At 43.8% G+C, this 25,776-nt stretch overlaps 2 protein-coding genes across 4 annotated transcripts; both read right to left on the bottom strand.

Annotated features, from left to right (window-relative positions):
- Positions 1–2,594: 2,594 nt before the first annotated feature.
- On the bottom strand, positions 2,595–18,748 carry LSM11 (LSM11, U7 small nuclear RNA associated). Its single transcript, XM_066977305.1, has 4 exons — positions 18,299–18,748; positions 15,912–16,051; positions 15,098–15,181; positions 2,595–13,498 (listed from the first exon to the last, which is right to left on the bottom strand). The coding sequence occupies exons 1-4, from the start codon at positions 18,720–18,722 to the stop codon at positions 13,094–13,096; spliced, it is 1,053 nt and encodes a 350-aa protein (XP_066833406.1). The 5' UTR covers positions 18,723–18,748; the 3' UTR covers positions 2,595–13,093.
- A 2,008-nt stretch (positions 18,749–20,756) lies between these two features.
- THG1L (tRNA-histidine guanylyltransferase 1 like) lies at positions 20,757–25,649 on the bottom strand. Of its 3 annotated transcripts, none has more exons than XM_048057451.2 (6): positions 25,423–25,649; positions 24,792–24,968; positions 24,165–24,334; positions 23,238–23,326; positions 22,541–22,648; positions 20,757–21,582 (listed from the first exon to the last, which is right to left on the bottom strand). In XM_048057451.2, exons 1-6 carry the CDS (start codon positions 25,602–25,604, stop codon positions 21,421–21,423), a joined length of 888 nt encoding a protein of 295 aa, XP_047913408.1. In that variant the 5' UTR covers positions 25,605–25,649; the 3' UTR covers positions 20,757–21,420. The 3 variants fall into 3 exon arrangements, with proteins under 3 accessions (XP_047913408.1, XP_066833345.1, XP_047913410.1); XM_066977244.1 differs by having other exon boundaries at positions 25,517–25,590; XM_048057453.2 differs by lacking the exon at positions 25,423–25,649 and having other exon boundaries at positions 24,165–24,330; positions 24,792–24,931.
- Positions 25,650–25,776: the final 127 nt, after the last annotated feature.

Raw genomic sequence — 25,776 nt, 5'->3', positions numbered from 1 at the left:
CTCCTGTTCCCAGAGCTAATGTTATCTATAGTTCCTGTCTCTTCTTTCGGAGGAACTGCTACAGCAGCCGCTGCTGCTGCAGCAACTTGGGGGTTATAAGGAGGAGGTAAGTTATCCAGAAGGTCCCATTTATCACTTGTCTCTTCCTTTTTCTTTCCCTCTTTATTCTGATTTTGCTCAAAACCAAATTTATTCCTTGTATCCAACAAGCTGCATACTCAGATTCTTCTTCCGAAAATGGAAATTTGTTATTAACATAAAAATTTAAGGCCTGACATACCCAATCTTTGTCAGACCCGTATTTTGGCCAAAATACTGCAGCTCCTTTAATTGGTTCTTTCGTCCAGACTGATACACAATATTTAACCATTTTCTTCCTATCTTTTTCCTTAGTTTTGGGGTTATTCTTCCAATTTCTCAACATCCTTCCTAAAGGACAGTCGGGAGGCACTCCCCCAGGGATATCTCCCTGTCCCCTGGAACTCATATTTCCCATTTTTCCTATCCTGGAAAATGGGGGTGTACTGCCAAGCACTTCCCCGTGCAAGGGCTACCGCACACCTATGAGTTTACCAGATTCCCTGGTGTACTTCCGAGCACTACCCCGTGCAAGGATTACCGCACACCAAATTTCCCTGGTGTACTGCCAAGCACTACCCCGTGCAAGGCTTACCGCACACCAAATTTCCCTGGTGTACTCCGAGCACTACCCCGTGCAAGGATTACCGCACACCAAATTTCCCTGGTGTACTGCCAAGCACTACCCCGTGCAAGGCTTACCGCACACCAAATTTCCCTGGTGTACTCCGAGCACTACCCCGTGCAAGGATTACCGCACACCAAATTTCCCTGGTGTACTGCCAAGCACTACCCCGTGCAAGGCTTACCGCACACCAAAATTCCCTGGTGTACTCCGAGCACTACCCCGTGCAAGGATTACCGCACACCAAATTTCCCTGGTGTACTGCCAAGCACTACCCCGTGCAAGGCTTACCGCACACCAAAATTCCCTGGTGTACTCCGAGCACTACCCCGTGCAAGGATTACCGCACACCAAATTTCCCTGGTGTACTGCCAAGCACTACCCTGTGCAAGGCTTACCGCACACCAAAATTCCCTGGTGTACTCCGAGCACTACCCCGTGCAAGGATTACCGCACACCAAATTTCCCTGGTGTACTCCGAGCACTACCCCGTGCAAGGATTACCGCACACCAAATTTCCCTGGTGTACTGCCAAGCACTACCCCGTGCAAGGCTTACCGCACACCAAAATTCCCTGGTGTACTCCGAGCACTACCCCGTGCAAGGATTACCGCACACCAAATTTCCCTGGTGTACTGCCAAGCACTACCCCGTGCAAGGCTTACCGCACACCAAATTTCCCTGGTGTACTCCAAGCACTACCCCGTGCAAGGATTACCGCACACCAAATTTCCCTGGTGTACTCCAAGCACTACCCCGTGCAAGGATTACCGCACACCAAATTTCCCTGGTGTACTGCCAAGCACTACCCCGTGCAAGGCTTACCGCACACCAAATTCCCTGGTGTACTCCGAGCACTACCCCGTGCAAGGATTACCGCACACCAAATTTCCCTGGTGTACTCCAAGCACTACCCCGTGCAAGGATTACCGCACACCAAATTTCCCTGGTGTACTGCCAAGCACTACCCCGTGCAAGGCTTACCGCACACCAAATTCCCTGGTGTACTCCAAGCACTACCCCGTGCAAGGATTACCGCACACCAAATTTCCCTGGTGTACTGCCAAGCACTACCCCGTGCAAGGCTTACCGCACACCAAATTTCCCTGGTGTACTCCAAGCACTACCCCGTGCAAGGATTACCGCACACCAAATTTCCCTGGTGTACTCCAAGCACTACCCCGTGCAAGGATTACCGCACACCAAATTTCCCTGGTGTACTGCCAAGCACTACCCCGTGCAAGGCTTACCGCACACCAAATTTCCCTGGTGTACTGCCAAGCACTACCCCGTGCAAGGCTTACCGCACACCAAATTTCCCTGGTGTACTCCAAGCACTACCCCGTGCAAGGCTTACCGCACACCAAAATTCCCTGGTGTACTCCGAGCACTACCCCGTGCAAGGATTACCGCACACCAAATTTCCCGAGACTCTTCCTTTCTCTCCCTTATCTCACGCTTCGTCCGTCTCCGGCCGCGTCCCTCGCGGAGCTACGGAACCGCGGATCAGGACTCCACACTCGCTTCGTACAAAAGTACGTCTCAATCACACATCACACATCACACAGAGTCTCACCCGACCCCCGAGGCAATACTTAATATTTCTTACCTTGGTCTGTGCACAGTTACCGGATCAATTCTTAAAACCCTGAGTGCCTACCTTCTTCCTTTTCCCCACTACTTCACGGATCCTGCCTCTTTAATCAGTCTCGGGCCCTCTGTCAGCTCTCCGCAGAACCGCCACCGTCGATGCACAGGACCGCTGAAATCAGCGGGGCATGCCTTCCTGCTGCTGCGGCGGTGGGGCTCCCCGGTAGGTGACTGGCTCCCGGACGAGCCCCCAATTGTGAGAAACACTCCGTAGCCAATAACTTAGGCTCAGGCGAGGATCTCAGTGAAGTAGTAATTTATTCGCGATTGCAATGGCGGGCGCCCCACAAGCAGGAGAGCGCGCCTACTAGTTCCAAAAACACAGTTTATATACTTTTTGATGACAGGACCCTCCCCTGTTTCCCCACTGGAGTGGGTAATCCAGGTTCACAATCTACCTGATGCTTCACAGACAATGCCTGGCCTTCAGTTGCCGGCCTGTTTTTGAGATGGTAATGTTTTCTCCCCTTATCTGGCTTGACTTAACATAGTGATTTTCACCTGATTGCTCTAAGGAGTCTGGTTGTCTGCATTTTAGGAGGACACCTGCTGAGCTTTCTTATCACTGTAAGCATATCTCAATACCACATTCCTTCCTTCTATACAATGTAACACTGCAAAAACAACATTTCTATTCCCACACTGTTAAAAAGGAATTGCATAAACAGTATTATCCCAGAGCAATCGTTATGCAGCAAGACCTGTAAGCTTCTTCTGCAGTGTAAAACGAGACCGTTACGGGCTACGTACCTGTGCCCAGCCTTCCCCCTGGCTCCACAGGTCCTAGCTTAGGGCAGCAGTGCCACCGAGCTGCACAGCCTCGAAGGCAGCACCATCACGGCTACAGTTTGCAAGGACACCAGCAGCAAAGTGGGAGGGTACAATGGCAAAACTGGGTAACAGGAAAAGAGGTGAGCAAATTAAAAGTGATCCCAACCTCAAATGCTTCTGCTGGTCAAGCAGGTGAGGTGAGGAAGGGGAGAGAAGTGTTGAGGTAGTGGCAGAGGCAGGTGGAGCAAGGCCCTCCCTCAAAGCAGCCATCGAAGCACCGGTTACCTTCTCCTGTTGAAAGCCGCAGCCACAGCCCAGGCTTATGAAGGAAACGAGTCTCATGAGATGGTACGAATTTGCAAAATCTTCACAAAAAACACACCTCTGTTCAGCAGAACCAAGGCAGACTGGCATTATCAAAACATCCAATCCAGCTGGTGTCATGATTTACTCTTCAATTTATATCCACTCTCCATTAACTCAGAATCCTAATGATATCTGTTTTAAATATTCAAATACTTATTCAGATTTCAAGCAGGCTCTGAGCACCACCCAGACTGACTCATTAACCGAACATGTGAAACAGCAATGTACTTATCCGTATTATTAAAACTTCATTCTTGACGTATCCTTTGTCACTCTGATCATTTAAGGACTTAAGGACTGCCAGGCTGTGGAAAACAAATAATCAAAACTAAGAAGTGGCCCATGTTATGAAGGATGACAGGACAGACTCATAAATGCTAAGATGAGAGAGATCTCCAAGGCAGGTAAGAAACTGTGGGGAATAAGCTAGTTGTTTGGGATAATAAATCATTCACTGCAAAAAGATGCAGCTTGAAGTTGAGAAGAACCATTCAGAGAATTCAGGTAACATTTGATCAGGAAAATAATTGCCTCAGTGGCACCAGAAAAGACCTAACTTCTTATAGCTAGGAGGGATGTCTAACGCCCCCCCTTTTATTTTTTTTTCAAAACAGGGACAAATTGACATCAGAACTGCAGGTAAATACACTTTACAGAATTCCAGAACAGTAGCTAAATTCAGGAGGGGAATTTCTAACTGTGCCTTACTACTCCAGCTATCATTTTCCTTAACTTGAGCAATGGTCTCATCAGGTATGAGAAAAATGCCTGCTTCAGTCCTCTCAGATGTCACCTGCAAGTAACAAAAAACAAACAAACAAACAAAAAAAAAACCATACCATTTCTGTGGCAGTACAGAACTTGTTTCACCAGCAGCTTAGGAGTATAACTGTTGCAGTCAAATCAGGTGTTTTGACTCTAATTAGGAGGGTACCGAGCACATGCTTACCCTTAAGCACCTGCGTGGCTATCAAACAAAAACTCTGCCCTTTGCACTTGTAAATGAAATGGACACACCTGTAGTCTAAAAGAGCAAGAGTCTACTGTAAATTGACTGTAAATCACCTGGTAAGACATCAGGGAACTATCAGACACATGGAAGAAAAGGCAGACTCCCAGCGTAAAGCATTTTAAAATGCAAATGAAAGTCAACGGGTGGCAGACCTTTGTGACTCCCATGTCTAATCCTTCTCATTACATGCATCCTTGTATTGCCACTCATGTCTTTAAACTGTAGATTTTGTTTTCTTTAAACAGTTCACAGGTTGCGCTGGGGGTTACTCCTTTTAGAAAATATCTGAACTCCAGAGCACAGATATGTTTCCACCTCTGGCAATCTGCATCCACATAATTAGCACCGGTGATCCAAACACATCAGCAACATTTACCGTGGGACTAAACAGGTTCCTGGAGGACAGTTTCCCCACTGGCTATGCTCAGGCTGGACTAGATGCCTGGATGCTGGCTCTGGACCTCACCGATTCCTGGCAAGCCACCTCCTGATGGCACGGTGGAAGACCACACACTAGGGTAACAGCCCTTTGCGTGATCAGGACAGCACGTCTTATCTTCTTCACCATGAAGTTCAATTCCTGTCTGCATCTCTAAAAGACAGGTATGATATTCTTATTTTAAAGCTAAAATACAGGTATAATAATATTCTTATTTTGTACGTTAGTACAGTTTTGAAGACACAGACAACCGGTTTGCTCCAAATCATGACTAGATAGCAGCACTCGCATTCAGGACTTGGGGTCTCCGCATCCAGGCATCTGTCCTAACTGCTGCAGCAGCAGCTTCATCACTGACACAAACGTATTGACAGAACACACTAGAAAACATGCTCTGAAGCCAACTGTTACATGGATATTATTTATTGCAATGCAGTCTTAGCACTTTTAAATATAAACATTTATGTCTAGAAAGCAGAATATTGCAAATTCAGTATTATTCAATATGTTCATAGCAGCATCAGCTTCCTAAGAAACAAAATATTTAGGAAGACAGAGAAGGAATTACAAACGAGTTACACTCTCATTTATCACCATTAGACGGAACCATGGTATTGCAGCTGTGAAACAGATATTGAAGTCACCAAATCTGACCTTGAAGACACAAGTAATTTCAAGACTGAAATGCGTCATTATACCTGATATCCTGCACATTTTTGGTGTGCCTAGACATAAGGCTAACAGTCAAGTGCCTGAAGAGGGCAGATGATGTATGTATCTGCACTACCTGACATATTATAGTTTTAATAACAATACGTAGCACTTGTATAGCACTCACTGCTCCCCCAAATCCTCGTGAGACAGGCAAGGATTGCTCTCAGATGTATTACAGCTCTGGAGCGTAAGGGAGAAGGAGGGAAAGTGACTTGCCAAGGCCATTCAGTGAGCAAGTGGCAGTAGGGAGATTGGAATTTGTCAGCATCTGACTTCCAATCTCGTATCAGTCTGGTAGGTCACGCTGTTCCTCTGTGTTTCACTTAGGAAGTTTTATAAATGACTAATTGGTTAGCAAGTCCCAACCCATGCAGCGATACTGGATGCATGCAGCATTCGGAAAGAGGTCAATACAACTGCTCCCCTCGTAATGCCCATTTGGGTTTGAACACTTCTTTCATTTTCTCATCTCAGGATGATCTGTCAAGCGGAAGATACAATGACACAGCTGCACTTTGCTCTAAAGCAGTGGAAATCAGAAGCAATCGCTAAAGGAGCAGGAACAGCTTTCATTTCTTTCCTGAGGGAGAGCACTGATCTTTTGAGAGGAAAAAAGGATGGATATGTTTTTACACAAACTGATCAAACTACTTTTCATTCTAAACGAATACAAGACTGACTGAAAGTCTCAGGTGTACTAATTTTCTTCAGCTAAGTCATCCAAGTGTACACTGTGAAGGTAGCAGCTAATAAAACAGTTATCCAGGAACATCAGAAGCCATTTTCCTTTCCTGACAGGCCTTCACTTCTACCAGCTAAGAGCAAGAGCACTTACAGTGACATCTAAAAGGACTTGTAAACATCATGAGACAAGCCATCTCTGATATTCCTCCACTAAAGTAGTCCTTTCTCCTGCACCCCCAGAAAGCTAACAAGGATAACCAAGCCTCCTACCATCCCTGCCTCAAAAGAGAAAATTTGCTTAGTTGTTTTTTCTCCCACTGGATTTCCTCTGCAAAATTTGAGAGGCAGGATCAAACACGTCAGTTATTAGGGCTGGAGTCTGGCAGAGACTCCTGGGGCACAGTTCATGTGCTGTGAAATGTTCACAACGAACGGCGGCTGCACTAGAGAATTGTCTCTCTGCGTACTCACGGCTTTATTTGTAGAGCACAACAGCCCAGTGCTGGCCAAATTACGCCAAAGCGTACAGACAGGAACTGTGAAGGCTACCTCCCATTTTGAGAAGTTATCACCAAGTAAAGTAATTCCTCTCCCCTCCTGTTTCATGGCCTGCTTTCCCACTTTCAGCATGCTGTGTAAGCCTGTAGTTGGGAAAATGTACAGAGAGGTATGTATTATATTTACGGTAGACTACACACAATTTATTCTATCAAAAAAAGTCATCATCAAGTGCATTAATCCTGCAGTGCCCATATGGAGGAAGAGCACTGGTCTGCCTTGCATCTCTCTTCCCAAGTGGCCTCATTTTAATTCTGCCCAGGCTACTAACAGGTAATAAATGGCAGCAAAGGACGCTTTTCAAAAGGAAGCTTTTTAACCAGCACATTTCTATCACGTAACAAATGATGCTTTTTCCTGCTGATACATCAACAACATCACAGAAAAAGCTGTGATGAAAAATCCAGAAAAATCCACCTACTCAGATCTCTCCACTAAGTACACTGCAGCTTCTTGAACAAGACTGGAACAAGATAAAACGACAACACATCATGAACCATTGTATTTGCCATCTTCTTATGGGTGAAGATAATAATACCAAGAAAGCTTTGCGTGGAGATAATGCTGTGGACACCTGATTACTACAAACTGGAATTGCTTCTCTGGAAGCTTTCACTATAAAGTTAGATCATCTATACTTAAGTTTGCAACCTGACCTACGTCTCTTTGAGCTCTGTTCTTTGTGTGTGTCTAACTCACTTTGGGTTTTGGCCTGTTTAGGCCCACCTCCTAGCAAGCCTGGAAACTCTGGGATAAACAGCTTTGAAATAATTACCTCACTCTATGGAGATCATCTTCCTTCGCTAGAAGGGAAGTATTTTTTATCCTCTCTTCTTCCAGTGGAAGCTTCATACATTTCTATCTGTGCACCTTGTTAATATCTTGAGAATAAAGATTTTGGTATTCAACACCTTAATTACAATAACATGACCTTTAGTCACCATATCAGTCAGTATCACATAATTCCACAAATTGTGTCATCCCTTCATTTTTAAGAATCACTTCTAGTACGTGTTAGCCTTTTGTAACGTCTCAGCAAAGGCAGTCTTAGGATCGCTATAGCACAAGCTTCCAATTTTTAAGCCAATGTCAAGAAGCAAAAGTGTGAACCGAAATAGTTCCAGGCTGCAGAAGGCGCATAGTCTAGCATTTCTATTTTACACTTTGCAATGCAGGCAGAACAGAAAACATCTTTATATTAATACACAGGATTTTGCAGTTATGCTTTGAGGCAGACACAAACGTATTTCTCAACAGATTCTCAGAAAAGAGCTTGCCTGGCTGAAGGAATCTCTGCATCAGTGCTACTGCAGCAATGCTGCTGCACTGACTGAATGGCTGCAGCACTGAGCCTTGCAACTTTATCCAGTTGCAGAGCTTTCAGCTTAAGCTGGTGGTTTTAATTCTGATCTGTTTAATCAAAGACAGAAAGTTTACCTGGATATATATAACTTCAGAAACTTGTGTTTTCACAGTTTCCTGACCCTCCTGCCTTCCCATTTTCTTTCAAGACTCCAGAGGAAATCAGTGTTTCCACCTGGCTCATTTAAGTCAGTCACTGAGCAATAGAAAAGGTAACATGGGCAGCATGTTGGACAGAATGTCGTATTAAGAAAAATTCGACATTTTTTCTCTCTTTCTTTTTTTCTGAACGCTTCTTCGCCCATTGCAATTCATTGGCTCAAGTGAGTGATTGCAACAGCAAACTAGGAAAACCTAGCACTCTGGGAAGGAAAAGAGTAGAAAATAAATGAATAATGAGTTTACTGCAAAAGATCCAAGATAGATAATTCTTCTGACCAAGCAATTTCAAAAGTCTGCCACTATTCTCGCAGAGAATAGTATGAAAATGAGGAATAGTCTAAGCCTATCTGGATGTAAAATGAGGCTGGGTAACTCTCCTTACGGAGGGGGGGGTAAAAAAAAAAGTGGGCAGCCAAGCCTTCTTCTGCTGAGACCTGCCCCTGCTTCCAAATGATACAGAAGTGAAAGCTGCATCAGAAACAATGAATCCAGTAACTGAAGAACCAGAGGCAGATAGAAAACAATTGTTTTTGACCGCTTCAGTGATCAGCTGGTAAGAACATGCTGAGTATCTGCCTCTAGATCAGAAAATTTTTAGGCAATTACCAAGCTGAACGAGTCAGTTGAGAGAAGAAACTAAAACCCACGCCTTCTACAAGCTTTCTTCCTTTAGCATTATTCTTTTACCACAGCCACTTTTAAGAATTGTTTGATAAAAATGAAACGCCTGTGCAGAAGAGTTTCCCAAGAAATAATCCCAGTCATGATACCCGTAACTGTAGGGTAACACTGCAGCTCTCAGCCTGGTTTTCACTGTTCTCCCCACTTCCCCACAGCGTAGCAAGTATTTATGCCATGGTTCCGTCCGTGAAAATCCCATTCAGACTTTCTGAAAAGGTCTCTAGAACTATATCACTGTAGAAACAATATAGCCCCTCTTTAAGTAACTATGAGACTTTGCTCCCTAGTGAACTATGTTAGCAATTACAGGGTATGTGATGATACTGTAAGAAATACCTCTGACAGCACAGTTTAATTCCAGGACTATCTCATTACATCGTTTTTGCAGCTGGCATCGTAACACTTCACAAGTTTCATGTCTGCTATGTCAGAAATTATTCCAAAAAAATTCTCAAATTATCACAACACTTCTAAAGTAGTTCAAAAAACTTTGCTCCTTGCAATTTGGTACCTCACAATAAATATGCTTTAGGAATCACTGCTAACCATCAGGCTGAAAATGTCACATAAGAACTGAGCAGAATGCAACCAGCATATTGATCCTTTGAGGTATTCTTTATACTCGGCTCAAAGCTTTTTCACTCACACAGCTCTTTGTTTCTTAAGACTGCCTCCTGCTCACATCACCTTCTTTGCGACATTGCAGCAACAGAGGAATGGCAAAGGCAGACAGCTTTTGGAACAAAGAACCTGGATTTTATGCTGAGTTTTGAAAAGGAAAACATGGCAAGAAATAACCAGAAACAACAAAAAATAACAAAGTCGTTTTCTTTTTTTCTTTTAAACATTTACATGAATATTTAAGTGAGGTAGAAGACCACTTCAGAACATCACATTCAATTTTATTTAAAGAGCAACTTCATCTGAAGTATTAAACATGCAAGTGACAACACACATAGAGGATCACTTGCTTAGTCACAATCAAATACTATGTTTCAAAGAGACAAAGTTCATAAAATAGCATTTTGATAATGGGCCTCAAAATGATACGGTATCAGAAAAAGTAGGGAACAGGAAGACTCTTTGAAAGATCTGAAGTTATAGAAGAGCCTGTATTTGGGAAGCAGCTTGGAAATACTGAGAGAGGTGGACAGGGAAGTAGGAAACAAAAGAAAAACCACCAAACCATTGAACCTAAAATAGAAGAGAGAATTTTAACCAAGTCCACAGGTGAGAAAACAATGAGAAAAGAGGATGAATACTTTAATAATGAGGTAGAGGAAAAACAAAACAACAGACATACTGTCTAGTTCTTAACCAGGTTTGTTGTCTAAGGTGATGATTTTGGAAGAACGGTCAGTCGTGATATAAAAATCAAGGCACAAACGCAAGTCTAAGCACCAGCATTTTTCAAAAAAATAAAAAAATTAACTTGTAGATGTGAAACAACAAACACTTGCAAGATTTAAGAGGAAAACCTTCTGACGAAAGGAAACACTGAGACTTCTAATAGAAACTGCAAACTTGGTGAAATATCAGCTGGCAAGGAAAGAGGGCAGTAAAGCTGCAAGAACATTCAAGGTAGCTGTATCTTATTTAATGCACAAAGAAGGATAAAATAGGCAGATAAATAGAAATCTGAGGTAAAGAAAAACAAGAATTCAATGGGATGGCATAGTACATAGGCCTGAGTGGGAGATATGACACCCTTTGGTCAAGTACAAAAGAGGAGAGGTGTCAAAACCAGTAGCCTTTGGCATTCATGAATGGAAGAGGCAAAGATGGTCATCCCAAGAAACTGAAATAAAACCAAACCAGTCAGAAAGCACAGCAGAAAAAAAAACAACACACACAACCAAAAAAAAAAAAAAAGAAAAACATTAATTTGCAATAAAAGCTGATGAGAACAGAAATAAAATCCTTGTTTCCAAGGACTGGAAGGATTCTGGTCAGTTGTTAAGTGCACAGAGAGCCAACCAGGAAAGGTTCAGAAAACCAGGACAAGTAAGGGTGAATAAAAGAACAATCTTCCTAAACCAGAGTTTAGAAAGGAACATCCTGAGGAGACAAAATAATGAAAGAAGGGAAAAAGGTGGTGGGGAGAGGAGGGGAGAGGTGGGACAACAGTGGACCACAACCATACAAACAAGAACAGCACGAAAGGAGAGGAAGCAAAAACCTTCAAAGGAAGAATCTTTTCAATGCCTGGTTTCAGTTCATAGTAGGAAGGGATTACAGCAATGAAACTGTGTATAAGAAATCATAATTATTCTTTTTTTGCCTCTACAGTACTTTTTAATCCGAGGCACTTTTGTCCCAGTCTGAACTTGGGTTTGCAGCTCAGGGGCTGAGCTGATCAGTCATCCAAGCCCCATGTCATCTGAAACGTTGACATAACAGTTTCAGGCTCCCCCAGAGGCATACAGCTGCTCTGTGTGTCCAGGAACTCCTGCTAAACGATTTCTGTAATTCACCCAAGCACCAGACATATTCCTAATGACAAGCAAGCAATATGCTGCACTTGAAGCAACAGAAATACGACTTTCAAGAATACAAATCACTTAGTTTGAGGACTTACAACCTCAAAACGCAATAAAAGACCTGCTATAAAGCACTAGAAAGTTCTACCAGTTGTCTTGTCTAACCACTGTCCCGGCAATTTCACATCTTCATCTTAAACACAGGAGCTGCTGCAAAGCCTAAGGTGGTCGAGATGAATCCAGGAATAGCAGTGTGAAATCTAGTGTCCTCTGACATCCAAGAGAACAGACTAGGTAATGTAACAGCTTCGTGTACCCTCAAACTTTTCCACGTAGCTCTTGGAAAGTAGTTTATACCTGCAGAAGCCCGACCTGATCTGCAGCAGCTTAAGAACGATGCTTAAAATAAAACCACTGATGAGGTGAGTTTGACTTTTATACTTCATAACAAATTTAGGCACACCTCCAAAGCTCAGTACAGCTGGAATTAGGTGATGCATCATTCATACAGATAGGAAAGACTAGTGAAGATTTCTGCTTTCTGAGAACAGCTGAAGACACAGCACCTCTAGTTTCATTAGACGGAACTCGAAAGGCGCTTAGATACAGTACAACTGTGCTCAGCACGAACGCTTATATCTGAGGAGAAAAACTACGTCTTTGTAAACTTCACTATCACAATAAGAACCAAAGGGGTGAAAGATAAAAGTACAACTTTCCATATGCACCCACAACGTTCACAGATAAACTCCATAAAAGGAGGTCCCTGGACCAGCTACGTTAGCTGCTTGCTGGTGACGCACAGCAAAAGCAAGGCATTACAAATAGAAGCGTAAGCTTTGATATTGGAAACAAGTTAAAATCCTACACTCGTTCACAGAAAAAGAGCAGTCCAATTAAGGGAAGAGGTCTTCTATCACACAGGGCTTTACAGAGCTAACTATGAAGAGGCTAATAGCCATCAGTAGTATGTCACTCCACCTTTTTATAGACCGTTTCAAAATGCCTGTCAGAATTATGTCTGGAAGAGAAGACATCCACGTAATGGTGGTAGATAAACTGCTGGTTTCGTTAGCTGTTTTCTCTTGAGATTACTCAGAACGTGGCAAGTAGCATCTGTGATTCATTCCAGGTGGAGAACTAATCTTAAGCTCCTCAAATGTAGGCCACAATTAGCTCCTATAACTGAGTACACCAAAACTCCCCACCAATCCTCTTGACTTTGCTTCATTTTACTTTTTAAGGAGCAGTGGGGTCTGAGTTTACCTCCCTCATCTCACAGAAAAAAAGTGTGCTGCTGGCCTTGTCCTGAGACCCCCAGCACAGATCGAAGGAGGCTGCTTTGGCAATAAGCTCAGGGTGCTCCAGTTAGAAACACTTCCCCTACCTTGTTACGGTAATGGGAAACCAGTCACAGTACCATGATACTCAACGAGAATGCTAAATAGTAACGAGAGCTGCAGCGGCAATTCATGCTATCAAATAAATACACTGATGAAGGCTCAGCCTAGTTAATGTGCTAAATGGACAAGCAAGACATTCTCTCCTCGAATAAAAATCTGGTTTATGTGACGCGTGAACACCTGTTGATAATCCACTTTGGGCCTCCTTTTTCTCCGTGACTGGCTTCTTGCACGGGTACCACCACCACTGGCACCCTCTGTGTGAGCAGTCCCGCTGCCCACATCAGCTTCACCTCTGACTGCTAGATGCAGACTGTCACCTGGCGTCTTCTTTTCTCCAGCTCTGCCCAAGCGCTTCTGCCTCTCACGCTCATCTTCTGCTCTCCCTCGTCCCGATCCAGCTTTCCATCCGAGTGTCTGAGAGTCATTTGTCAGGGCCAGCTCCCCCGAGACAGTCTTTGAGTCAGCTCCCTTCTTTACTGAGGACTCCTGCAGTTTGAGTCTGTCAAACAGCTGTAAAGGGACATTTGTGTATGTGACCACATTCATAAAACAAGAAAAGCCTCTTGTTCTGCATTTCATTTGAGTATATGATCCCAAATCAGTTCTCAAAATACCGAGTTGGTGAAGAGTCTTTACCAGGAATAAATACTATGTTTTCTTGGCTAAATCAAGCCATGACATAAGGTGAATGGATCTCCTGCATATGCATAAGCATTTTTACATCAGGGAATTTAATTTGGGGAGCAATGCTGATATGCTGTATCATTTAACTTTGGTCAAGAACAACTGAAAGCTACCAAGTGGCTCCATTAGCTCACTTTCCCCAAACCTCTTGTACTGTTCTCAAACTGTTTTACAGAGATCCCCACCCTTGTGTCCTAAGGCAGGACACGAATCCCTAAGATAAGGGGCCTCAAACAGCAAGGAGTGCGTGCAGAAAAAATGACACTTCGTGCTCCCCAAACAAACTGAAGGAGGCCACTTCTGGGAGGTGAGCAGGCCAAAAACAATAGGAAAATAATAAAAGCTGCAGCAGCAGGCCCAAAGCACGGGATGAACTCATTAATCTGAGAATACATAGTACAGAAACTGGAAGAGAAACTGCTTTTACTCTGGCAGCAGGCAAGCTTTTATGAAATGCTGACAAATGAAAAGGATTCTTGGTTAGGCTGTCTCTTCCTACCAACAGGATGGAAAGCCAGTCTCTGTGACAGTGGGCTAAGATGAGCAATGACAACTGGATTATTTTTAACTTAGGAAGAGTGGGATCTATCAGAAAATAGATTTAAATGGCAGGAATCTAAAAGCAAATCCTTTGCAATGAAACCGTTAAAAAGTTTTTGTGATGCCTCCCTGATGTTCAAAAGGCCCCAAGCTACGCCATGCAACAGGCACAGCCCTGCCGCATTTTTTTCCTTCATTGTTCAGAAGTTAATCTATCATATCTTCAGTTTTCAACTTGGTAAACATTTTTTTTTTTGCAGCTGGACCCAAAGAGTGTCTTGCTTTAGAGCAGCATGAAGAATCTTGGGCTTCACAGTGGCAAGACTAGAAGGTCAAGTGAGCAAACAAGACATTCAGTACCGTTGGCTAGAGACAAAGACTGTCACTCCATGAATGTCACTATCAGAGTTACGCACTGCCAAATCACCTGGCAGAACTGCATCAATCACAAATGAAAAAAAAAAAAAACTAAAACAAAAAAACGACTATTCTACCAAATTATTTAGGGCACAAAATACTGGATGGCCTTATGTTGGCTATCAGAGGGCAGAAAATAGTTCCAGCATAAAGCCAGACAGTACAGAGCAGACAAATCAAAAACCACACGCTGAGCTTATAGAAGATCAGCGTGTTGTACTAAGCAGTGGCAGCAATTGTGATCTCATATTAGGAATTCTAAAGCGGAACTTCTGTAACAGTGAACTATGGCCAAAGTACTTTCAAAAAGGTCAGAATACTTCTTTTTCAGTTCAAGTAATTTTAGAGTCCTCTGTACTAAAAGGAAGTAAAACATTTCAAATATAAATATAGTTTTCCAGCCAATGCTCCCCTTTTACTTTGAAAACTGAGATATTCCAAACATTAAAACGGCAGATGGTTACCTACCCGGGTTAGTGTGAGCTGAGGTTCTGCATAGAAAGCTTTGCCCAGTACTGGTTTCCTGTATGTCTCATCCACGTCTGTCAGGGCCTAGAAGATTAAAGAAATGGAAAGTTCAAAAATATAAAAAGACACAGAGACTTCAGGCTATCTTTGTGCCATAGCATTATGAAATTATGCTCTGAGAGAAAATCTGTCCTAGGAACAAGCTGTTCTTTGGAGCTGGCTTCATATCAGCTAAGTTGTACTGAGGTATAAAAGCAACAGCAAAGCCTAGCATCCATTCTGCGTTATTTAGAAAATCCGAGCCTCGCCTGCAAAATCCTTCTATTTTTTCTACCAATTTCCAAGCTTTTCACAGCCCTAGGCTCACAAATTTTTAGTAGTTGCTGTTCCAGCCATTGTCTTTAAGATCTTCATATGGTAGAACAGAGGCAAAGCTGACATACAAGCAACTTGTTGGTGAAAGAAGTGGCTACCACTATAAGATTGGAATATGCAGAGACATTTTTGGAAGCTTCTGATATTCTTCATGTATCACCTTCCTGGGTTCTTATATAAAATCTTTGAAGCTGCTGTGTACTCCAAAGTTTCTCCTTCACCCTCTCCTAAAGTCTATAAAACAGCTAGGTATCTCCCAGACATACCAATACAACACCAAGCAAAAGTCTGAAACCCAGCACTCAGTGCAAGAGTAAACTAGCATTTACGGACCACAAAATCACGTTTATCTTCTCAAAATGTAATTTGTTTAAACCTGTTGCAAATTTCAAATGTTCAGTGTAGCAGTTACAAACCAAGGGCTTGGAACAGTAATTACCATATTCCAGAACTTGTCAAATGCAACCAAAAACCCTGTGCAGACTCCACGAAGCCCTTTGAAAGTGCGGATATGAACATTGATTTTTACGCCATCTCGGACGCAGCGATGGAGCTCCCCGAGCGGGCTGCCTTCGTGGACTAAAACAGAAAGAGAACACCATCAGTCTTCAACAAAATACATTCATAAAAAAAAATATGTAGAAATACTTAGATTTAGGATTTTTAGAGTTCAGATTTAGATTGCTATGTTTCTTTTATACAAGAACTTTACCTCCAACTTTTATAAAAAAGTAGAATCAAGTAGAACCTTTATTTACAACTATGTCTTTGCTTGTCAGCACCCCATTAGACCTCACAGAAAACACTACTTTGCAGCTCTACCTGGGTAATACAGCTCTACCTGCATAATCCATCCTGTTCCTACTCTTCCTTGCTGTGGAAGCCTCCGGCTTCACCAGACTAATAATTTTTCTATCCATAGGGAAATTAGTTACCTAGCTGGTTCTATACTCAAAATCCAATGCTTACTTGCATGAAATAAGTATGTGCTTAATGCAGGATTTTGAAGAATTACTGGAAAACTGCTGTGCACCAGAGGGCAAGTACCCCAGGAGAGACAAAATACAGATCCAAATTCTGATGAAGTTCAAGTCGCTGTCCACAGGGTAGACTCTATTTAGAGACAAAGTTAAAAGAACAGGAGCAAAGCAAGCAAGGACAGTTGAAGCAGCTCAGAGCAGTACTAAAGGCCTTTCTGCTGCTCTGCGGTAACTGCTTGCACAAGTTCTTTGCCCCTTGGTAAATACGAGATGATTCGAAATTGCTTCTCCTGAGCTGATTCCAAACAAGCACTGCTAACTCCTCACAATGGGCAAAATTTTGTGTCCATTTTACATTTCTGACACACGGAATTTAAGGAACAAGTCACACATTGTCACTGCTGCCTGGGAGCACAGCAACACAACCATGGGATGCAGTAAAGCACGAACCACACATATCGTACATGCCTCCAGAGGCAGCTATTGCCTTAGGATCCAAGCTTCGATCATAGCCAACCTGCTATGCAGACAGGCCCCCTAGTTGCAGGGAAAGCACACAGTTTTGAAAAAAAATAAACTCTTCAGACTGCTGAACAGCACTTTAGATGCCAGTTGAGCCAGTCTTCTTCAAAGTCCCCGCTGTCTAGTCTTAGATGTGTGGACGTTAAATATGTGCTCGTAATGGAAACATGTAACCTCCTCACTGGACCACTGCTACAGTTAATTTTTACAGTGCATTTTTTCAGTTTCAATCACAGTAATCCAAATACAGATTCTTTATATTAAGATCCTGAATCAATATCTAAGGTCAATTCTTTTGGAAATCCTACTTAAACAGAGCCTCTGCATTTGTGGAAAACTCTCAACTGACATGATCAGATTGCGGATCATACAGCACCTCTGGAAAGGAATATGTTGTTTTGGTGTCTAAGCAAGAAAAAGGTTCTGCTTTAGGCATTCAGAGTTGAACATTTGGGGTTTGTCTGTTTATAAAGAGCATTAAGGTGATGTTGGCGATGGGAAGAGATATTTTGACTCCAGTAAACCTGCAGTATTTTTAATTAAGCGCACTAAATTTGCATCTCATTTGCTTCTTGGTGTGGGTCCACAAGTTGCACCCCTTATGTTCAGGGGCTATTTCCCTGACTGCGTATGGAAGTTTACACAAGAAATTTGTATCATCCCCACAGACGACGAATTTATCATCACAGTTCCCTCCTGCCTCAATCCGCTGCTCTATCATCACATCAGTAGAAACACCAGTGCTGTATTTATGCCCCCAGGATGCACATTTAGTAGCCAAGAGAGCACAGTGTGTTGCGGGCTCACGCTGTGGTTATCACTTAACTACTAGCTCCATGGGCTGAAATCTGATTCCAGGTTTAAGAACGGTACTTCTGGAAGCACAACACTTTCTCGTCCTTCCTTTCCATTAAGAAGATGGATGTGACCAACCAAATGACCAAGGAGGATGTCACAACAAAACGAGCATCATCTCCAGTGAGCATTTCTGCGTTCGGCGTTTTACCAAGCCCGCCGTCCCCATTTCCCCCCGAGCTCCCTCAGTCCCTCTCCCTGACCCTGTCACCCCGCTGTCACCCCACCTCCCGCCTCACTCCGTACCCCCATGCCCCAGCACACCCCCTGGCACCCAGTGGCCGAGCCCGGGCCCCCTGCCCTTGCTCCAGCCCCCCTATACCTCAAGCCCCCCATTCCCGGCACCCCCATACCTCAGACCCTCCACAGCCTGGACCCCATGCCTCAGCCCTCCACACCTCAGCCCCCCCCATTCCTAGCCCCCCAAACCTCACCCCCCCACGCCTCAGCCCCCCCCCCCCGCCCTTACGGGGCATCCTGGTGAGGACGTTGCGCGGTGCCCTCCTGCGCCGAGCCGCCGCTCCCCCCGTGGCCGCCTCCTGCTCGGGCCCGGCGTTGACCATGAGGCTGCGGAGCCGCTGGATGCGCTCGGGGTCGGCGGCGGCGGGGCCGCGGCGGGCGGAGCGGGCGGAGGGGCCGCGGCGGGCGGCGGCGGCGGCAGCGGCGGGGCGGCGGCCCCGCGGGCGGAGCAGGCCGCGCTGGAAGCTCTCGTACTCGGCGAGGTTGTTGAAGCACGGGGCGCCGGGGAAGGGCAGCGGCGTGCGGGCCGAGTACAGCGCCAGCAGCGGGTCGAAGCGGCTGGAGCTCACGTCCAGGCGGCCGGGGCTCGGCGAGCGCTCGGCCCCCGCCCGGCGGCGCCGCTGCTGCTCCGCGGCCCCCTCGGCTTCCTCCATGGCGGGCGGCGCCCGGCCCGCCGCTAGGGGGCGCCGCAGCGCCGCCCGCCGGCCCCGCAAGCTAAGCAGGGCCCGGGGCGGGCCGCGCCGGGAGGGGAGACCGCCCAGCACCGCCCGCGGAGGCGGGGCGCGGGGAGGTGCGAATTAACGGTGTGTTAATGGGAAATTAGCGGTGCTGGCGGCGAGCAACGGTTTCCCTCGCCGCTGCTGCTGCCCTCTGCAGCCGCCAGAGGCCTCTGGCGGTCCCGGTGCTGCAGCGAACAGGGTCATTCTTATTTGAATGTGCTGAGTGGCACAGAATACAAGACCTATTTGTCACAGGACACGTTAACGCTGCGGGGTTTCTTTACTGCAACAGATTCCCCCACCTACCGTTGGTCTTCCATAACCGCTTCCCATAGCTTTAATGGTTCCTGTTACAACAGTATAACATCAGGCCGAGCTTGCTGCCCAACCTCAGGAAGCGTCTGTTTCTTCACAGCCCCAAAGAAACTTTATGCAGGAGGATACCATGTGCTTGAGTCCATTACATTCTTTCCCCCCACAGTATTTAAAGTCATAAAAATTCAAGACCAGAGTTGTAAAGACAATCTATATCTTGGTTCAAAACTCTATTATACTATATAGTAGTACTAAACTAGATGTTTACTTACTACACATCGTTGTATGAGTTAAATGGAAAACACTTGACAGCAGGACCTAATACACACATACTATGGTATCTCTCCTTATGTATCAGGTAGTCATGATATATGATTAAAAACCCCTACATGATGCTTTTTCAAGGAGGATCGTTATTGCCGAAGTTGTTTTCATCTTTGCTCAGAATGCAAAATCCAAACACTACCAACTCTGGAGCAGTTGCTCTGTACGTCATGTCCAAAGTCAAGCCCTAGATAGCAACGTGGCACATCAAAGTCGAGCAAATGACAATTTTGCTGTAAGACCAAAACACACACACACACACACAAAAAACAGATAGGAAGTTCTCAATGCTAAATGACTGCGGTGCAATGATTCATTCAGAATCACCACCACACACTCCCTCATATCCTCTTCCTGAGGAATTAAACAGGCCCTTCGACAAGCTAAAAATGGTATACATTCTCTTATTGCTCAGCATTAGTATACATCGGGGACAGGAAACTGCTATCACGAATGCACAGACTTATTCTTCATTCTCAGAAAAAGGAAGAAATTGCAAAGTAATATTTTACTTCAGTATCTGTATAGAGTGTTTTTTCAAAAAAAGTTTGCACATTGCCTTAAATGTATAAGTTCTTCCCGTAGTAAGAAAAGGGTGAAAGCAGAGAGTCAATTCATGACAGTAACTCAGTACTGACCTTATTTGGCCACATTTAATGCTCTCCTTCCATTTTTATGGCCAGTCCCAACTGCTGGTTCTCTCTCCCTTAGCGAACTGGCTGGCGAGCTGTAGCTATGTCAGTGCCATGTTTCTGAGACCAGCACGGTTAAAGCACTACCATTCTTATATCATTACAGTTGTATTTCTGAAATAGGCATTTATACTGAAATAAGTTATTTCCCTCAAAGTCTAGTTACATTTGGACAAGTCCCTTTACATTAGAAGCATTTGTGCTCCCAGAGGTTGAATGATTTAACTGTCTTGACAGAGATTAACCAAGTTATACAAGAACTAAACTGTGCAGAGAGCAAGCAACACACACCCTCCTTTCTTTAACTAAGAGGTATTGTCATGACTGCTACATCTGTATCATCCCCAAGAAAACCAGAGAACAGTAATAATAAAATTACTGCTGGCATCCTCCTTAAAGGCACCAAGAAACTACCCTGTGCTGCTATCTTTCACTCCACTGCACAGGAGGAGACAAATTACTTCCCAGGCCACAGAAGATGAGAGCACAATGTCTGTCCATACCCTAACAAAACTCAACTCTGTACGGTTTATTATTAGCTTAACTGTTTGAAACCTTCACTAATTACTACTAAAAATATTAGTAATGGGAAAGTCCAAATAATAAACAATGAGAAAGTCAAATAATAAACACAGCAGAGAATAAATCACTAGTTTTTAATATTTTAAAAAGTATAAAACCCTGTACATTTGACAAAAGCTTTTTAAAAATTCGTCATAGGAAACTGCTAGGCTTTCCCTTCTGTAAGGATGAGACATTATGTAGTTGAACAATTTGTTGCTAAGGTCAACCAAACACACTGGCCTTGAAATTTAATACTAAATGCCAACTGAAATATTATTTAATACTAAATACCAACTGTCTCTTATCTGAAAGAAAAAAGTATTTTTTCTTCTGCTTTTAACTACTCAAATGTACAATTTTTTCATTTTGTTTGTTTTTAATCATTTGGCAGTTCAATACAATTCCCCATGATTTAAATGCTATAGAAATAGCTGACATTTCTATACGCTTTTTCTACAAATATGCATTTACAAGGAACAATCAATTTATGATGAGTTCTTAACATTTAAAATATAATATGATTTTGGATTTTCCAAATGGAGATATCCTTGTATGTCAGACAACATTCCAGTGCCTCCTTTTCATGCAACTATAGTGCTAAAAGCTGCTGTAAAGCTTCTGCTGAAGCTGCTGAAGAGGAATGTAAGTCGAACTCTGCCAGCCACCGTCCATGCTCCTCAGGTGCCAACAAGCCAAGCAGAGCAAATCATTAACTACCAGTTATACTCATCCAGGTATCAACTATCCTCAGCCAGAATCTCAGGATATTCCTCCCAGAACTGGTCCCCAATAATGTCACAGTGCAGGGGGACAGCTTTAGTCCTACTCCGTGTCACTTCGATTTCCTTTTCTTCTGTTTCCTTTGGCAGTTTTATTTTCTTAGTTGTGACTTCATTAACCTGAAAATAGAGTTGACACATTAGCAAACGTAAGATTTCAGAGAGGATTCACAAACAGATGAGAAAAAAAAGCTATAGCAGAATTAACCATCAACCCTATAGCATGCTATAGAATTTGAATGATGAATCTTTTCAAAGAATCTATTCTTAATTTGATGACTAACATGAGTAGTTAGAACTGCACGTCATCATCATGTGGCTTGAAGAAATTAGCTACACGTTCACGTAACTCATTCCAAGTATTCTTGAATAAAGTAAAATATTTAAGTTGGAGCTACTTAAAGCAAATGGGAAACCTCAAAAATGTCTAAGATTACCGAGAAAAAATAATAAGAGCTGCAGCTTTACTATGTTCCTTTACATAAGAGGAAACGACTATTAAATATACTATGAGCTGAGCTACTTTTTTTTTTTTTGACTGAAAGTTTCTAGTACATCTGCAGTGAAAACACTTGAGAACCAATCCTGTGAAGAGCCTGGCACAGGCCCCAGGGATTACTGTATAAAACAGACAACAGTCATTAAAATATAATTTCTGAGGAAGCAGAATATACTCCCTCAATTCTCAAAGCTGCTAACACTAAGAAACTAACCACATACAATTCATTAAACAAAGGAGATTTACCTAGCAAATATATCAGTCCCGTGAAATTGTATGTAAAACATGAATGAAGAGATGACAACGTATACATCTCAACAGGGATAACTTATTTCTGAGACAGACTTCAGAGGCTAGTTTTGATACTACGCTTATAGACATAGTTATGTCAAACACCTCCAAAGCAATTAGGCACCTTTCACTACATCATATGGAAAACGTGGTTAATTTTAAAATACATTTATAGATACACATCCACAGAGCGTTACTTCCCATTTGGTGATCGTACAGCGTAGCTTTTTGGCTACAGTTTAGCTACCCAAAACATGAACACGAAGCATGTGGTAATGCAGTTTTTACCTTCTGCCATATTAAGACAGTTCCTTTTCTATACATCAAAGGCTCATTGTTGTAGTTGATGTTGAATTCAGAAAATAAAATTTCATTCTTATCTCCAGCCAGCGTTCCCTGAGAGAAAATTAAAAAAGAACAAAAACTGTTGAAGACACAAACAAACAACCAAACCAATAAAGAGGTTTTTCATCTTTAAATTACAAGGTGCAGTTTCCTTTCCAACTAGAATAATTATTTCAACAGCCAAACAGGAATATTAAAAAAAGGTAGTTGCTTTTTTTTTTTTTTTTCCCCAAATCTGTTTTACATGTTCAAGAGGAACTGAAAGGAGTCAACAAAATTCAGGAGAAAACCAGAAACAATCTGCTGAAATCTGCACAATAAGACAGTACTACAGGAGGGTCTGGAAATCCATAGTACCTGAACCCTCCCATTTTACTTCTTGCTTACAGATATTAGATGGTCACGTGATGTTTTTAAGATTTCTGAACTCACTAATTAAAAAATTAAAGTCCTTTTAGAACTCCAGTTAAGATGCATTTGCTAATCATATTATCATCTTTACAAGTTAAAAAAGTTGTTGAATGTACATCCACAAAATGGTTATCCTAAGAAAAGGCAGAGCTGAGTAGGCAAGACACAACTTAGCAAACCGGATGATTTTCTCTGTACCTAGAAGAACATGACCTCAAGAGATGTTTACCTGGAGTCTATCCTGTGCTTGCACTGGTGTCAAACCACTTCGCTGTACAAGCATCCAAAACACCGTATTGTAAAGGTTATTAACATGGCCTATAGAAAAAAAGATAGAGTGCTTACCAAATCCAATTGAATACTCAAAGAATAAAAAAAAAAAAAAGCCACTTCATTTCCAGAATTATAACCGAAAAGACAGAATCTTTCTGATCCATTTTTAACGTGCTGCATATCGTTTGAGACCAGGCTGGACGAGGCCCTAGGCAACCTATCTACTGAGAGATGTCCCTGCCCATGGCACCAGACAATATTGCCAACCCAAGCTGTTCTATGATTTTATGAATGACTAGAAGACAGATTCATGATACTTCTGAAAAGGGAGAGGGAGGGCAGAGGGAGAACAGTGCTTCTGTATAACACAAGTTATCTTAACTTGAACAACAGGGACTACATATTCATGGAGGCCTACAAATGAAACTCAGCAGTCTGATTCAGCATGAAATACGCAATACTTTCGCTATGTGGTTTGAATTGTAACATTCACATCTCTTCCTGCCTGCTCTAAAGAACCTGCTTTGGCAGGGGGGTTGGACCCAGCGATCTTTCGAGGTCCCTTCCAACCCCTTCAATTCTGTGATTCCTTTATCATCATCTTGATTTTAAAAAAAATGTATAAAAAATGAATTCTATTACTATTTCCTATGATGAATTCACTGCCAGCATGCACCAATACAGTACTAGTCTAAGGACTCAAAATTTTAGCCAACACTTCTGCAAAATCCCACCACGGGGATCTCAGTATTATTTATAACCATTACCCTGCCAAACTGTGCTTTAACCGTTAAGCACATAGGCAGACACACTGGCAATAAGGATGTTTCTGTTCAGGAAGACAATTCAGCTGCGCAGATCTCCATTCTCTAGCAATGCTTACAGTCCGCTTGTCTCCAGCTGAGGTAGTCCTTTAAGTTTTGGGTGCTAGGATACAGCACAATTCGTCCATCAAATCCCGGCGGGTACAGAAGCTGCTGGTCCTTAAAGTAATCCTTCCAATAGAAAACGTAACTGGAGGCAAACTGCGAGACCACGTGAGTCATAAACTTACTTGCAAACATAAAGCAAAGGAAAAAGGAATACGTCAATATGATTATATATATCCATGACTTTCTCAAGTATCAATAGCAGTGATTAGTGTGGACAGCATCATTTCTTACATAATGGTACAACAGAGCAGCAATGGCGGAGTCTTGTGGAAAATAAGAAGTACTATGAACCAAGGAAACGAGTTTAGAAAGGGAAACACTTTGTTAAAAGAAGTCTTGTTTTAATCAATACTTTTTAATGCTCCCTATCATTAAAAACTACAGAAATAACGCATGCAAAGAGTCTGCATGAAGAACTTGAACTACTTGTGGCACATACACCCAAATATACACCTAAATACAGCTCAGCTCCTAACCTCTGCGTATAGATAAAGGCAAACCTAAAGATGGGGAACAAATTACAGATTTACAGAGAGATGTTAAAAACAATTTCACTTCCTTATCAAAGCAGCTGTTACCTTGCTCTTCTTTTAAACCATTTACTTTTCCTTTTGAAAACAAAACTGTACTCATCGCTCTGCCCATAAGCGATAGCGATATCCTCCAGCTCCTGCATCACTGTCTGGGCACACCTGGTCATCAGGTGAAGAGCGCGGTCATCGTTTGGCTTTTTGAACTCGTGTTGTTCAGCAAACCTTCAAAGCAAAAACGGGACAATAAGAACCTTTTAAAAGGTTAGTCAAAAATGCTAACCCACTCATTTTCACCGTATTTATTTTCTATGTATATTGATTTGTAGTATCCGGGTAGCAGTAACGGTGAATTCCCTGCAGGTAGGAAAGAAATAACAAGAACTGTTGTTATGCTTTCTGGATAACACGTTCTTTGTCCCATCAGCCTCTCACCCTGATGAGATATGGGGGGGCAGCCCGGCCCCTGGGGGCTCAGCACCTTGGGGTGGGGATCAGCACCCCGGGGGGGGGGTGTCAGCACCCTGGGGTGGCCCTGGGGGGGGGGGGGGGGGGTGTCAGCACCCCGGGGTGACGGTGTGAGGCTGTCAGCACCCAAGGGTCCCCTCCCCAGCCCCCCCGCCCCGTCGCCATGGCAACCGCCCCGCAACAAGCGCCTCGGCCACGGGCTGCCCCGCACCTGTGGAAGTTGCGGCCGTCGAGGCGGACCACTATCCAGCAGTTGGGCAGGCACGTGTCGTCCGCCTCGAAGTCCCGCACGTACTCGAACTTGCTCTTAGCCATGGGGGAGCGGCCGCGCCCCGCAGCCCGCCCGCTGCCCGCGCTGATGGCCGCCGCCGCCACCCGCCAGCACCCCCGCATGGCCGGGCCGGAACCGGAACCGGAACCGCCGTCACACCCCCGGCCCTTCTAGGCAGCCGGGCGGACCTCTCTATGCCCCTAACGCGGTCTCCATAGCGACCGCAGTGCGAGGCGAGGCGAGCCGCGAGTGGGCGGGGCGAAGGAGGCAGCGGCGCGCTCCCATTGGCCGGCG

The sequence above is a fragment of the Anser cygnoides genome, chromosome 14 (assembly GCF_040182565.1).
Source record: "Anser cygnoides isolate HZ-2024a breed goose chromosome 14, Taihu_goose_T2T_genome, whole genome shotgun sequence".
Taxonomy (NCBI): domain Eukaryota; kingdom Metazoa; phylum Chordata; class Aves; order Anseriformes; family Anatidae; genus Anser; species Anser cygnoides.
The sequence above is the reverse complement of the archived record's forward strand: the minus strand, read 5'-3'. Positions and strand labels throughout refer to the sequence as shown.

Bases quoted from the DNA above. Each gene is read 5' to 3' on its own strand.
- THG1L (XM_048057451.2), bottom strand. From the start codon at position 25,604: ATGCGGGGGTGCTGGCGGGTGGCGGCGGCGGCCATCAGCGCGGGCAGC. The intron at 23,327-24,164 runs GTAAGCATTGCT...TTTTTTCTATAG, and splicing joins CAGCTGGAGACAAGCGGACT to GCCATGTTAATAACCTTTAC. The intron at 21,583-22,540 runs GTAAAAACTGCA...CTCTATTTTCAG, and splicing joins CTGTCTTAATATGGCAGAAG to GTTAATGAAGTCACAACTAA.
- LSM11 (XM_066977305.1), bottom strand. From the start codon at position 18,722: ATGGAGGAAGCCGAGGGGGCCGCGGAGCAGCAGCGGCGCCGCCGGGCG. The intron at 16,052-18,298 runs GTAAGGGCGGGG...TTTCTGTTTTAG, and splicing joins CGTCCTCACCAGGATGCCCC to TCCACGAAGGCAGCCCGCTC. The intron at 15,182-15,911 runs GTAATTACTGTT...TTAATCTTCTAG, and splicing joins TTGACAAGTTCTGGAATATG to GCCCTGACAGACGTGGATGA.